This window comes from Crinia signifera, chromosome 11, assembly GCF_055691185.1.
Source record: "Crinia signifera chromosome 11, ASM5569118v1, whole genome shotgun sequence".
NCBI classification, from domain to species: Eukaryota; Metazoa; Chordata; class Amphibia; order Anura; family Myobatrachidae; genus Crinia; species Crinia signifera.
The window spans coordinates 53435835-53451499 of record NC_139227.1 but is presented as its reverse complement, the minus strand read 5'-3'; the positions used below and the strand labels follow the sequence as shown (position 1 = coordinate 53451499).

The following is a 15665-nucleotide window of genomic DNA, read 5'->3' as shown; positions in this document are numbered from 1 at the left end:
GTGTGCCGAGCGCAGCGAGGCACCGTGCCCGAAGCATAGCGAGCGAAGCAAGCGATGCGAGGGTCCGATTCTCATTGCCAACTGTGTCCATGTCGACTGTGTCGACATTCGGATAAAAAAACAGTGAAAAACCCATGTCGACCTTATGACCAGTCGACCTTCCTCATGTCGACCTTTATGCAAATTCGACCTTAAGTCATGTCGACCTTGGCCCATGTCGACCTTAAGTCAGGTCGACCTTCCTGCCAGTCGACCTAGTGGGTTCGACCTAATGACTGTAACCTAAGTTCATTCTGACAGATGTACCGCTTCCCTCTCCCCATATCCTCACTAGGGATGGCCATCGACCATCGATGATTCGAAATCATCGATGGTTCATGGTCGATGTCGAATACTTTTGCCATCGATGGGGGAGTACAAGATGGTTTCCCTCCGTCGATGGAATAGCAAAACGATGTTTGCTTTTTTTTTTTTTTCAAAGTGCTGGGACACGGAGCATAGCTCCGCCCCCGACACCCGCGAAGCCCCGCCCCCATGTTTTGATTGGCCCACAGGCCAATCAATCAAACACAATGGATGACCATCGATATGTAAAAATATCGATGGTCATCCATTGCATAGTTAAGCAATATTGATAGCCAGTTGCCGAATTGCCATAGATGGCAACCATCGGTGGCAATGGCAATGATGGCCATCCCTAATCCTCACCGATCTCTTATGCTCGCTGTGTCCTCCCTTAAGCCGTCTCTTACGCTCGCTGTGTCCTCCCTGTAGCCGTCTCTTACGCTCGCTGTGTCCTCCCTGTAGCCGTCTCTTGCGCTCGCTGTGTCCTCCCTGTAGCCGTCTCTTGCGCTCGCTGTGTCCTCCCTGTAGCCGTCTCTTGCGCTCGCTGTGTCCTCCCCGTAGCCGTCTCTTGCGCTCGCTGTGTTCTCCCCGTAGCCGTCTCTTGCGCTCGCTGTGTCCTCCCCGTAGCCGTCTCTTACGCTCGCTGTGTCCTCCCCGTAGCCGTCTCTTACGCTCGCTGTGTCCTCCCCGTAGCCGTCTCTTACGCTCGCTGTGTCCTCCCCGTAGCCGTCTCTTACGCTCGCTGTCTCCTCCCCGTAGCCGTCTCTTACGCTCGCTGTGTCCTCCCCGTAGCCGTCTCTTACGCTCGCTGTGTCCTCCCCGTAGCCGTCTCTTACGCTCGCTGTGTCCTCCCCGTAGCCGTCTCTTACGCTCGCTGTGTCCTCCCCGTAGGCGTCTCTTACGCTCGCTGTGTCCTCCCCGTAGGCGTCTCTTACGCTCCCTGTGTCCTCCCCGTAGGCGTCTCTTACGCTCCCTGTGTCCTCCCCGTAGGCGTCTCTTACGCTCCCTGTGTCCTCCCCGTAGGCGTCTCTTACGCTCCCTGTGTCCTCCCCGTAGGCGTCTCTTACGCTCCCTGTGTCCTCCCCGTAGGCGTCTCTTACGCTCCCTGTGTCCTCCCCGTAGGCGTCTCTTACGCTCCCTGTGTCCTCCCCGTAGGCGTCTCTTACGCTCCCTGTGTCCTCCCCGTAGGCGTCTCTTACGCTCCCTGTGTCCTCCCCGTAGGCGTCTCTTACGCTCCCTGTGTCCTCCCCGTAGGCGTCTCTTACGCTCCCTGTGTCCTCCCCGTAGGCGTCTCTTACGCTCCCTGTGTCCTCCCCGTAGGCGTCTCTTACGCTCCCTGTGTCCTCCCCGTAGGCGTCTCTTACGCTCCCTGTGTCCTCCCCGTAGGCGTCTCTTACGCTCCCTGTGTCCTCCCCGTAGGCGTCTCTTACGCTCCCTGTGTCCTCCCCGTAGGCGTCTCTTACGCTCCCTGTGTCCTCCCCGTAGGCGTCTCTTACGCTCCCTGTGTCCTCCCCGTAGGCGTCTCTTACGCTCCCTGTGTCCTCCCCGTAGGCGTCTCTTACGCTCCCTGTTTCCTCCCCGTAGGCGTCTCTTACGCTACCTGTGTCCTCCCCGTAGGCGTCTCTTACGCTCCCTGTGTCCTCCCCGTAGGCGTCTCTTACGCTCCCTGTGTCCTCCCCGTAGGCGTCTCTTACGCTCCCTGTGTCCTCCCCGTAGGCGTCTCTTACGCTCCCTGTGTCCTCCCCGTAGGCGTCTCTTACGCTCCCTGTGTCCTCCCCGTAGCCGTCTCTTACGCTCCCTGTGTCCTCCCCGTAGCCGTCTCTTACGCTCCCTGTGTCCTCCCCGTAGCCGTCTCTTACGCTCCCTGTGTCCTCCCCGTAGCCGTCTCTTACGCTCCCTGTGTCCTCCCCATAGCCGTCTCTTACGCTCTTTATTCTATGACTCACAGAAACAAGTGGAATCTGAGCTGGATGCACTACTCGGACAGCAGGGGGCTGTAGAAAGCAAGATGGTGGCTCTCCAGCGAATGGGGTATGTACATATGGTCTAAATATTATACCCTGCCGAGGGCCCTATCTATCTATTTATCTATCTATCTTGGTGACGGTGGCACTCGACACAATGAAACAATCACCAGGAGACTGGATATGGTTCCCCAATGTTTCAAGGTACTGGGCCTCTTTATCAATTTGCAGAAATCTACACCTTGATAAAGAGGCACAGCACCTTGAAACATTGGGGAACCACATCCAGTCTCCTGGTGATTGTTTCATTGTGTCGAGTGCCGCCGTCACCCAGTCTCCAAATCACCCGGGATCCCCCCCCCCAAAAAAAAAAAAAAACACCACGTCCCGGAGAAAACACCATATTCACAATTGAAACCATGAAAATGGGTCATTTATCAGGAATTTCGCAATTTCAGTTTTTTCACTCCGCCCTAGTGTGTGTGTGTATATAGAGAAAGAGATATAGAGAGAGAGATATGGAGAGAGAGAGAGATATGGAGAGAGATGGGGAAAAAGTCCTCTATATCTAAGAGGCTGCTGTCCAGGTATCCAGGTATGGAAGCGCTGTCCGACGCTGGTGTATTGGCCACAAAGGCCTCTGCCAATTCTGTACTGGTACGTGGTATCTTGTGGCTACGACCCTGGAAGGCTGATTTCAAGTCTAGAAAGACCCTAGAAATGTTACCCTTTAAAGGGGGCATATTGTTACGGGAGGAGCTTCACAAAATTGTAGCTTCTCTGGCAGCTGCCAAGACCGCATGTCTCCCATCAGCTCTCCCGCATTGACCCATCCGCTCTTCCTCATCGACCTAAGCTTGCTCCTTTTCAGTCCTTTCGTCCCCAAGGCAAGGCCAGAGGCCAAAGCTTCCCTGTAACCTCCAGTGCATCTAAGCTGGCTAAGTCTAAGCCCAAACAGACCTGGACCACTAGACAGCCCCCAGCTAAGCCTGACAAACCAACATGATGGGGCGGGCCTCCCTCAGGTGGACCCCAAAGTGGGAGGCCAACTTCTGCACTTGACACAGCAGTGGCTCACCACCACAGCAGGTCCTTCAGTGAGAGAAGTCGTATCTCGGGGATACTCTGTATCATTCAAAAGACACCACCCAACAAAAGTTTTTTGCACAGGCCTCCCACCCAATCCACAAAAAGCGGAAAAGCTAAGGGACATACTACACTCCCTGTTACAATCTCAAGTGATTGTACCGGTCCCACAACATCAAAGAGAAAGCGGATTTTATTCTAACCTGTTTCTAGTTCTGAAACCAAACTGGACTTACAGGCCCATTCTGAACTTAAAGGCATGTAACAAGTTTGTCAAAGTGCCAAAATTCTGCATGGAAACCTTGCGGTCAATAGTGTTGGCAATGGAGCCGGGAGATTATGTGTCCCTAGATATAAGGGATGGTTATGTGCATATCCCTATTCTACCTTCACGCCAGCGGTTCCTCCGTTTAGCCATCCTATCCCGTCACTTTGAATTTCAGGCACTCCCATTTGACCTGGCGACGGCACCCAGGATTTTTAAAATAAATCATGGCATGCATGGCAACATGTCTACGACAACAGAGCATTAGAGAGTATCCCCTTACTTAGATGACCTCCTCCTAGTGGCCAAATCACCGGGGGTTCTGTCCGCACACCTGCAGACAACAATAGCTGTTATTCAGCAGCATGGATGGCTTCTCAGTTGGGAGAAATCCTCTCTATCACCATAATAACGGATGCTGCACCTGGGAGCACTGCTGGATTCCCAATCACAGAGGCTATTTCTAACAAATGTCAGACTCTAACAGAGAATACGCCAATTCCATTAACTTCCCAGAGTCTCGATCCACCTGGCAATGCAGATCCTGGGCCTTATGGTATCGACGTTCGACATGGTCGAATGTGAGCAGTTTCACATCCTCCTAAAATGGTTCAGAACCACATTCATGACTCCAGAGGTTTGGTTATCCCTCCAGTGGTGGCTCCAACTATCCAATCTGAACCAAGGACGACCATTTGGTTCACCAATTGGATTCTCTTAACCACCGATGCCAGCCTACGAGGCTGAGGAGTCATAGTAGAATCCCAATTCTTGCAAGGTGTGTCATCCCGCTCAGAAGCGTGTCTGTCCATCAACGTCTTGGAGCTACGGGCAGTATACAACGCACTGATCCGCTCCCAGGATCTTGTTCAGAACAGACCAGTACAGTTTCTGTCAGACAATGCCAAAACAGTGGCCTCTGGGGCACTCGCAGTGCAGCAGCCATGCAAGAAGTCTCCAAAATTCTCATTTGGGCAGAACACCATCTCCCTTCATTGTCGGCTGTTTTCATCCACGGAATACTGAATTGGGAAGCAGACTTCCTAAGCCAACAAGACGTTCATCTGGGGTATTGGTCACTCCACCCAGAGGTCTTTTCCCTTCTGGTAAAAGTTGGGGTCCTACAGATGTGGATCTCATGGCGTCCCATCACAACTACAAAATCTCAGTGTACGGGTCATGATCCAGGGATCCTCAAGCCAGCTTCACGGACACTCTGTCGATTTCCATGGAAGTTTTGTCTTCCATACGCCTTTCCTAAGGTGGCCATGACAGCCTTCGTTCTCAGGAAATCCAAACAGTAAGGCGGGATCTCATACTAATCTACGAGATCGTAAGGCCCATTATGGGTCGGCAAGCCGAGGGGGGTCCTCTGAGCATTGTGCAAGGCTGTAACATGTTCAACTGTTCATACATACATTAGGTTCTATGCATTTGACAGGTTCGCCTCCCAGGATGCTTCCTTTGGTCGTCTGGTCCTTCTGACACCTCAGACGGGTACCCTCCCTTGAGCACTGCTATTGGACATCCCCGATGTCACCCTGTGGGGACCATGAAACTCGAAGAAGAAAATGAGTTATGGCAGACTTACCTTCAGTTCACTCTCTGTCCTTGAGGTTCATGGGACCCGCATGGCACTCACCCTTATAGACCTGAGGTATTCCTTATGATATACAAGATGTGATTTATACGACCTTGGTCACTACTTCCCTCACTCTGGGGTAGATTTATTAAGCTCGGTGAAGTGATAAACTGTCTGGTTTTTATCACCGGCCAATCAGCTCCTACCTGTCATATTTCAAATCAAGCCTGTAACTTCACAGGTAGGAGCTGATTGGCCGGTGATAAAAACCAGACAGTTTATCACTTCCCCGAGCTTAATAAATCTACCCCTCTGTCTATATGAGTGTGCTGGTATGATCATCACCTGTCTTCTTCCTTCTCCGCTTCCTGCTATTGGCTGGTTAACAAACCAGAGGAGCTGAGCATGGAGGCGGGGTTATAGGGGAGAGGAGCCATGCATCCTGGGTTGCCTCAATGCTTTGCTGATCCTCTGGATCCGCCTACAACCCCGATGTCCCGCTGTGGGTCCCATGAACCTCAAAGAAAGAGTTAACCCAAGGTAAATCTACCAGAACCTCTCATTGCATGGTCTCTCTTCTGTCCATATGGCATCACACTATAACCTCTCAATTTTAGGTTCCTCAGTATGCTTAGCTCTGTGTTGCCAGCTTGTGCCCCAAAAGCGTCCATTTTCCCTTTCTCCTCCTCCTCCACACCTTTCCTGACTTATTTATCTTCCCATCTTCATTTCAGGCCAAACCTGCAGCTTATAGAAGGAGACGCCCAGCAGCTGTCAGGGATGATCACGTTTACCTGTAACTTGGCGGAAAACGTCAGTAGTAAAGTCAGGCAGCTGGACCTAGCCAAGGTATGACAGACATATGACTGTGGGGCTGGCAGAGGGATAAAATAAATATGTGGGACTTTCTAGTTAATAACCTTTACTGAAAGTGCTGTTGGTAATGGAAGTGAGTTAGGTCGGGGACACGGTATCTGCCTGTAATGGAAGTGAGTGAGGAAAGGGACCCTGTATCTGCCTGTGATTGGAGTGAGGTCGGGGACCCTGTATCTGCCTGTGATGGAAGTGATTGAGGTCGGGGACTCTGTATCTGATAGTAATGGAAGTGAGTGAGGTCACGGACCCTGTATCTGCCTGTAATGGAAGTGAGTGAGGTCAGGGACTCCGTATCTGCTTGTGATGGAAGTGAGTGAGGTCAGGGACCCTGTATCTGCCTGTGATGGAAGCGAGTGAGGTCGAGTACTCTGTATCTGCCTGTGATGGAAGTGAGTGAGGTCGGGGACTCCGTATCTGCTTGTGATGGAAGTGAGTGAGGTCGGGGACTCTGTATCTGCCTGAGGTCGGAAACTCTGTATCTGTGACTACTAATTTTCAGATCTGTCCTATTCTCTAGAGCCGGCTCTATCAGGCCATACAGCGAGCAGATGACATTCTGGATCTGAAGTTCTGCATGGATGGGGTGCAGAGCGCGCTGAGGAATGAGGCGTACGAGCAGGCGGCCGCTCACATCCACAGATACCTGTGCTTGGATAAATCGGTCATTGAGCTCAGCAGACAGGGGAAAGAAGGTACCACTTGTTCTCTCCACCACTCTGCGTATCCGTGTCTGGGTATCATAATCTTCATGTCACACATTACATAAACTTTATACCCTGACATGTATTTAAGGAGCAGGGTTGGCTTATTGCTTCTGCACTGAGCCTGACAGGTGTAGTTGGGGCTTAATAAGCGTGACCCATGGATGTGGGGCACACATATGTTTGGTGCTTGGTTACTATGTATCAGTATTGTGGGGCACACAGAGGTCTGATGCCTGGCTAGCGTGGCCCAGCAATGTAGAGCACATGGGTGGTTGATGGTTTGCTAGCGTTTCCTGGAGATGTGTGGCACACGGTTGGTTGATGCCGGGGTCGTGTGTCCCGCGATGTAGAGCACACGGGTGGTTGATGCTGGGGTAGCGTGTCCTGCAATGTAGAGCACACAGGTAGTTCATGCTTGGCTAGCGTGTCCCGGCAATGTATGGCACATGGGTGGTTGGTGCTGCGGTTGTGTGTCCCCGCAATGTAGAGCACACAGGTGGTTGATGCTGGGGTAGCGTGTCCCATGATATAGGGCACACGGGTGGTTGATGCTGGCTAGTGTGTACTGGTGATGTATGGCACACGGGTGGTTGATGCTTGGCTAGCGTGTCCCGGCGATGTAGGGTACTTGGGTGGTCATAGTCACTTAGCGTGTCGTACAGTGATGTATGGCACACGGGTGGTTGATGCAAGGTTGTCCAGGTGTAGAAAAAGCTCTAACATCTGTGTTTGTTCCAGGTAGTATGATTGATGCCAACCTACAGCATCTGCAGGAGGCCGAGCAGCAGCTCAAAGTCCTGGTTAGTGAGAAGTTTGATGCAGCAACTAAAGCTGGAGACTTACCTCAGGTGGAACGCTTCTTCAAGATCTTCCCCCTGCTGGGGCTGCACAAGGAGGGGATCAGCAAGTTCTCTGCATACCTGTGCCACCAGGTAACACGCTGTCCCCTGCTCTCTGACTTACAGTAAACACTTGTACCTGTGCCTACAGGTAACACGCATCCCCTGCTGTCCGACTTACAGTAATCACATGTACCTGTGCCCCCAGGTAGCACGCCATCCCCTGCTTTCCGACTTACAGCAATCATACCTACCTGTGCCCCCAGGTAACGCGCTGTCCCCTGCGCTGACTTACAGTAATCACATGTACCTGTGCCCCCAGGTAACACGCCGTCCCCTGCTCTGACTTACAGTAATCACACGTACCTGTGCCCCCAGGTAACACGCCGTCCCCTGCTCTCCGACTTACAGTAATCACACGTACCTGTGCCCCCAGGTAACACGCCGTCCCCTGCTCTCCGACTTACAGTAATCACACGTACCTGTGCCTACAAGTAACACGCCATCCCCTGCTCTGACTGAAGGTGCCCATACACTCTGTGAGAATTGCATATGTTATGGGCTAGATCGCATCGCACCGGATGCGTTTTGCATGCAATGTGCATTCGATGCAATGTGATCCACGGGCAGCACAAAAAGTATGTGCAGCACATACTTTTTGTACTGTGCGATGCGATGTCCGCGGTAGTGCGCATAGCATCGCATGCTGCTATTGCATGGCCACCTTTACAGTTATCACATGTACCTGTGCCCTCAGGTAACACGCCGTCCCCTGCTCTCTGACTTAAAGTAATCAAACAAACCTGTGCCCCCAGGTAACACGTGTCCCCTGTTGTCTGACTTATAGTAATCACACATACCTGTGCCCCCAGGTAACATGCCGTCCCTTGATCTATGACTTGCAGTAAACACTTGTACCTGTGCCTACAGGTAACACGCCATCCCCTGCTGTCCGACTTACAGTAATCACACGTACCTGTGCCCCCAGGTAACACGCTGTCCCTTAATCCATGACTTACAGTAAACACATGTACCTATGTCTAGCACCCCATATGCAATGTCCTGCCCCCCCTATATACAACATGCTGCTCCCAATATGTGATGTCTGGTACATTCTAGGCCTCTGCAGCTGATTATGTCTGATTTGCAGGTCGCTAAGAAGGCTGAAGAGAACTTGGCCCTGGCCCTGGGATCAGAGGGTGGTGAGCGCAGAGCTTCCCTCCTCTTTGCAGATACTCTCACTCTGCTGTTTGAAGGTGAATCCTATTGCACAATGTGTTCTATAGTAACCACCCCAGAAGCCTATGGTCCAGTCCTCTGGTGAACCCACACCAGAATATGAAACCTTATTTAGAGTTCCTATGAAAATACGAATGGGTGATCCCTCCGCATTTTTCCATATATACCATACATTCCTTCATATATAACAACGTATCCTCTTCTTCGCCTTATGGATAAGTTCTTCAGAGGCCAAATTCTTGGTGTAGATCCTTCTTTCATCTAAATGGGATCAATCTTGTTCCTAGTTTTTATAGCTGGAGCACTGTATAATGGCCAGTTCTCAAATATGTATAAGTAATAATCTTGGTAACACTCACCCGACCTAGGAACCAGGAGGAACACATAACCAAGGCTGACACTGAAATATCTTGGCGGTCTGGTGAGGGTTACCAGGACTCCCGCTGCTGACCCATTACTTACGCGCATTATTAATTCTCCAAAAGGGGTAAAGATGCCCTCCACCAAAAAATAGCACTAAAGATAAAAAAGGTATAACTTCCCTGTTTATGGGCTTAAGTCTGGATCCTCGTCTGTTCTGGATCTGGTAATCCCATATGTAAGACGAGAAAAAAACAGAGAGCCCCGCCCTCGTGTAATACTGTGATTTTATAAAGTGCTAATCTATTTTCATAAATATTCCATCCCTTCTATGTGGTGTGTAATATGGTCGGGGGAATTCCCCCTTTCACAACACTCACACTGTTAGGAGATCAAATTAGCTTATCACAGTAACATCAGACGACTCTCTTATACTCTAAGGATATATGGATGGCGTCGGGGATTCCCCCTTTCAGGTTACTCACTCTCTTTCTTCTTGGAAGAAGCACATCAACTGTTCTTTTCTGAAGAATGAAGCCAGGACTCTGTCAAAAATAAAATATAAGTGGATCCTTTATTAATTAATTATAAAAAACATGAGCATTATTGTCCAATCTCAGGTTAGCTGACGCTCCAGGGGTCCAGATGGTAAATACGATGGGGCCCCGTAAATGGTCCCTCTGATAGCCGTCAGTTCACCCAGACTAGAAAAGCTGCTCCTTAAAAAGTCACTACCAACGCGTTTCGACCTCTAATGTAAGGTCTTTTTCAAGGTACCAGTGACTTCTCAGGACCAGGTTTAAATAGCCCTTCTATTATCCATATTCCCATCACCTGTGTGTCACTCTGTTTTCTGTATACAAAATAACTTTTCCCATTGTCCTAATAAATATCAACTAGATATACATGTTCCTGGGTACCGGGTTCCGTATGGGAACTTCCTGTGAATCAGCCGCCCCCCCGGAAGTGACGCGGCACGGTGGTGACGTGTCATACCGGAAGTGACTCGCCGGGGTATTCCTCTGACTCCGTCTGTGTCTGTCAGCATATGTGACTGTAGGGAATTCCCCGCCCACCCCCGGAAGTGTTATATCGGGCTGGTGATGTGCGGCTCTGTTGTTTCTTCCTCTCCTGAAGCCGATATAGGTTCCGTTTTACTTCCCGTCGGCGGCCATCTTGGTACACCTTTTCTTATGGCTGGAGAATTCTCCATCTTGCTCCTCTCCCTTCTCCATAAAGGTGTATCTCCAATTGAGTTCCTGTCGGCGGCCATCTTGGTACACCTTGTTCCGTTATATTCAGCTCCACCTTGCTTCTCTCAGTTCATTTTTTTATGTCCCAGATTTAGTCATGGTGATTCTGAAAATTTAAAATAACTGGATAGCAGTGTCGGTGGGGATTCAATAAATACAATAAAAGCATAAAGTTAAAATTTAGGTGATATAAAACCAGAAAGTGCAATGTGTCAGTTTAGACAGAGGAAAGTGCATAGTGCGTATCCCAAGTGGGGTTCACTTTATCTTTTAAAGAAACCATTTGATTTCGAAGTCTTGGTTCAATCCTTTGGGTTCTAGTGTGTTCAACTTGAAGATAAGTTCCATTTGCTTTTTTGCCAGCCGTTTTTGAATGTTCTTATCCCTTTCTGTTGCTTGGATTAATTTTATGCCCCAAAAGCCCAAAACCTGATGTGTGGCCCATCTAAAGGGAAATTGTATAGAAACTTTTGCAGTCCAAGTAATGGATGATGTAAGAAAAATTAAAACCAAAATTCACCACAACCTCACACTAAAAGAAAGAAATGCCCTTGATGGTTTGAGGAAGAATGACACAATTATTATCAAACCAGCAGATAGGGGGGGGGTCGTTATTTTAGATCTGACCACGTATGAGGAAGAGGTAACGAAACAACTGGGAGAGGAATCTACTTATATGAAACTCAAAAAAGATCCCACCACTAATTTCAAAACAAATCTAGACACGCTTTTAAATGATTTTACAGAGGTTTTGAATCCGAGAGAAATAAAATTCCTGAAAATAGACGATCCGCAAATTCCAGCCATTTATATACTCCCTAAGGTCCATAAAGACCCAGTCAAACCTCCAGGCCGTCCAATCGTGTCAGGTATTGGGTCCCTGACTGCCAATCTATCCGAAATGATAGATTTTTATCTTCAGCCCTTGGTTTTTAAAAATAAATCGGTACTTGTTTCCTATCTGGGCGCCCAGGTTTTCTACGTACGGCACCGTAAGGAAATCGGATCGCATCGCATCGTACACATACACGATATTGAACGATGCGATGCGATGCGATCCGATTCGATTTCCCATAGGAAACAATGTGAAATGGCTCAATTTAGCCAAATTATCATAGGAACAATAGTAAATGGGCCAAAAACACCCCTGAACATTGAAATGTCCCCCCAAAAGTAGTTGACGCCACCCCGCCATCAACGTGAACCCGAAGCGTGGCGAGCGCAGCGAGCCCGCGAGGGGCGGCGGTACGCGTCCTCCGACCTTTTCATGCCCTACTATCCACTAGGGCGTGGAGTGAGAATAGAATAGTGTGGCGAGCGCAGCGAGGGGACGCGGATACCTTCACAGTTATACGCGTCCCCTCGCGGGCTTCCCAGGTGTCCATGGCGACGCGGACACCTGGGAAGCCCGCGAAGGGACGCGTTTACCTGTGAAGGTATCCGCGTCCCCTCGCGGGGCTCGCTGCGCTCGCCACGCTTCGGGCTCGGTGGATCGCTGCGCTCGCCACACTATTCTATTCTCACTCCACGCCCTAGTGGATAGTAGGGCATGAAAAGGTCGGAGGACGCGTACCGCCGCCCCTTGCGGGCTCGCTGCGCTCGCCACGCTTCGGGTTCACGTTGATGGCGGGGTGGCGTCAACTACTTTTGGGGGGACATTCCACTGCTCTGTGGGTTTTTTTGGGGTTTCTGGCCCATTTACCATTCTTCCCTATGCTGATTTGGGTAAATTGATCCATTTAACATTGTTTCCTATGGGAAATCGAATCGCATCGCATCGTTCAATATCGTGTATGTATACGATGCGATGCGATCAGATTTCTCTACGGAGAATAGCATGGTGCGCAATTAACTTAGCGGGCGCCCAGATAGGAAACAAGTACCAATAAATCTCATTTAAAAGACACAAGAGACATTTTAAATATTTTAGAGACCATCCAGTGGGAGGAGGATTTCATTTTAGTAAGTGCCGACGTCAGCTCTTTGTATACAATTATAGAGCATGAAAATGGAATTAAAGCTGTCGAATCCTTTTTAAGAGAATCCAATCTAAGTACCGAACTGCAAAATTGTATCCTGCAAGGTATCAAATTTATTTTAAAACACAACTTTTTATCTTCAAAGGAGAGTTTTACCTGCAGAAAACGGGCACAGCCATGGGCACCAGGTTTGCCCCAGCTACGCCAATTTATTCATGGGTAGCTGGGAAAATGATTATGTTTGGGCTGACCACCCTTTCAAGGCAAATCTGGTGTCCTGGTCACGATATATCGACGACATTATTTTTATTTGGAAGGGGGATATGGAAACACTGGAGGAATTTTGTACCTATCTTAATAACAATCCCCTTAATATCAAATTGAGTTTTGTAATCAATAAAACAACAATACATTATCTGGACTTGTCCATTTATATAGAAAATGGGAGTATCTGCACAAAAACTTTTCAAAAACCTACAGACTCATCAGCATACATATACGCTGATAGTGGCCACCGCAAGAACTGGCTAACGAGTATTCCAGGAGGACAATTCAAAAGACTTAGGAGAAATTGTTCAGACCAAAAAGTCTTTAATGAACAAGCCCAAACTCTAAAAAACTCCTTTCTGGCCTGTGGTTATGAAGAAAAAGAAGTACAAAAAGGCTTAAGTGATGCCATGACAGTGGAAATAATTGACCTACTTCAGCCGAAACCAAAAGAAGAAAATTCGAACTTCCAATGGGCCTTTATTACGAAGTATAATTCGGTACTTATGTAGTATCTGGGCTGCCGATTTTTTGATTGTATGCCTTAAGTTAAGGCATACAATCAGATGCGATGCGATGCGATATCGCATCGCATACGATGCGATGCGATGCGATGACCCGATTTTACCATAGGATTCAATGTTAAAATGGACTGAGTCCATTTTAACATGGAATTCAATGGGAAAAAGGGGTCCTTTTCATACCCCTACTATCCAAGTGGGCATGGAGTTGGATATAAACCTGTGGCGAGCGTAGCGAGCCACCGAGCCCGAAGCGTGGCGAGCGAAGCGAGCCCCGCGAGGGGACGGTATTCTGTGTCCCCTCGCGGGGCTCGCTACGCTCGCCACGCTTCGGGCTCGGTGGCTCGCTACGCTCGCCACAGGTTTATATCCAACTCCATGCCCACTTGGATAGTAGGGGTATGAAAAGGACCCCTTTTTCCCATTGAATTCCATGTTAAAATGGACTCAGTCCATTTTAACATTGAATCCTATGGAAAAATCGGGTCCATCGCATCGCATCGCATCGCATCGCATCGCATGCGATTTGGTCGGGTGCGATGCGATGCGATGGACCCGATTTCAAAATCGGCAGCCCAGTTACTACATAAGTACCTATAATTCTCAACACATTGAAATAGAAAAAATCTTCAAGAAGCACTGGTCCATTATCCAAAAAGACCCCATAATAGGGAATCTTCTACCCATAAAACCAAAACACATTTACAGAAAATCAGATAACTTAAAGACCAAATTGACCCAGAGTCTACATATGGGGAACCAAGTGAGAACGAGCTACAATAGATCAAAGGGGTTCTACAGATGTGGACTTTGTATTAATTGCCGTAACACCCCAAACACATCAGTGTCCAAAACCGAAGAACTGGTCATTAATGGAGAGAAAGTAAAAATCATGGAATTTATGACTTGCAATACCGCTACTGTGGTTTATGCCGTAGAGTGTTCGTGCAATAGGTGGTATATTGGAAGGACCAGCAGACCCCTGAAGACCAGAATTGCAGAGCACTTTAGAAATATTAGAAAAGGGATTGAAACACACCCCCTGGCAACCCACTTTAAAAAACACCATAAGTGCTCCACACATCAGGTTTTGGGCTTTTGGGGCATAAAATTAATCCAAGCAACAGAAAGGGATAAGAACATTCAAAAACGGCTGGCAAAAAAGGAAATGGAACTTATCTTCAAGTTGAACACACTAGAACCCAAAGGATTGAACCAAGACTTCGAAATCAAATGGTTTCTTTAAAAGATAAAGTGAACCCCACTTGGGATACGCACTATGCACTTTCCTCTGTCTAAACTGACACATTGCACTTTCTGGTTTTATATCACCTAAATTTTAACTTTATGCTTTTATTGTATTTATTGAATCCCCACCGACACTGCTATCCAGTTATTTTAAATTTTCAGAATCACCATGACTAAATCTGGGACATAAAAAAATGAACTGAGAGAAGCAAGGTGGAGCTGAATATAACGGAACAAGGTGTACCAAGATGGCCGCCGACAGGAACTCAATTGGAGATACACCTTTATGGAGAAGGTAGAGGAGCAAGATGGAGAATTCTCCAGCCATAAGAAAAGGTGTACCAAGATGGCCGCCGACGGGAAGTAAAACGGAACCTATATCGGCTTCAGGAGAGGAAGAAACAACAGAGCCGCACATCACCAGCCCGATATAACACTTCCGGGGGTGGGCGGGGAATTCCCTACAGTCACATACGCTGACGGACACAGACGGAGTCAGAGGAATACCCCGGCGGGTCACTTCCGGTATGACACGTCACCACCGTGCCGCGTCACTTCCGGGGGGGCGGCTGATTCACAGGAAGTTCCCATACGGAACCCGGTACCCAGGAACATGTATATCTAGTTGATATTTATTAGGACAATGGGAAAAGTTATTTTGTAAACAGAAAACAGAGTGACACACAGGTGATGGGAATATGGATAATAGAAGGGCTATTTAAACCTGGTCCTGAGAAGTCACTGGTACCTTGAAAAAGACCTTACATTAGAGGTCGAAACGCGTTGGTAGTGACTTTTTAAGGAGCAGCTTTTCTAGTCTGGGTGAACTGATGGCTATCAGAGGGACCATTTACGGGGCCCCATCGTATTTACAATCTGGACCCCTGGAGCGTCAGCTAACCTGAGATTGGACAATAATGCTCATGTTTTTTTATAATTATTTAATAAAGGATCCACTTATATTTTATTTTTGACGGAGTCCTGGCTTCATTCTTCAGAAAAGACCAGTTGATGTGCTTCTTCCAAGAAGAAAGAGAGTGAGTAACCTGAAAGGGGGAATCCCCGACGCCATCCATATATCCTTAGAGTATAAGAGAGTCGTCTGATGTTACTGTGATAAGCTAATTTGATCTCATA

General features: G+C 48.5%; 1 protein-coding gene across 1 annotated transcript in view; it reads left to right on the top strand.

Moving 5' to 3' along the window:
• COG4 (component of oligomeric golgi complex 4) overlaps positions 1-15665 on the top strand; it is an 86442-nt gene that overhangs the window by 783 nt on the left and 69994 nt on the right. Inside the window, exons 2-6 of the mRNA XM_083163815.1 lie at positions 2294-2376; positions 5977-6091; positions 6636-6810; positions 7561-7754; positions 8812-8917. Coding sequence (XP_083019941.1) covers positions 2294-2376; positions 5977-6091; positions 6636-6810; positions 7561-7754; positions 8812-8917 — 673 coding nt within the window. The remainder of the gene's footprint in view (positions 1-2293; positions 2377-5976; positions 6092-6635; positions 6811-7560; positions 7755-8811; positions 8918-15665) is intronic.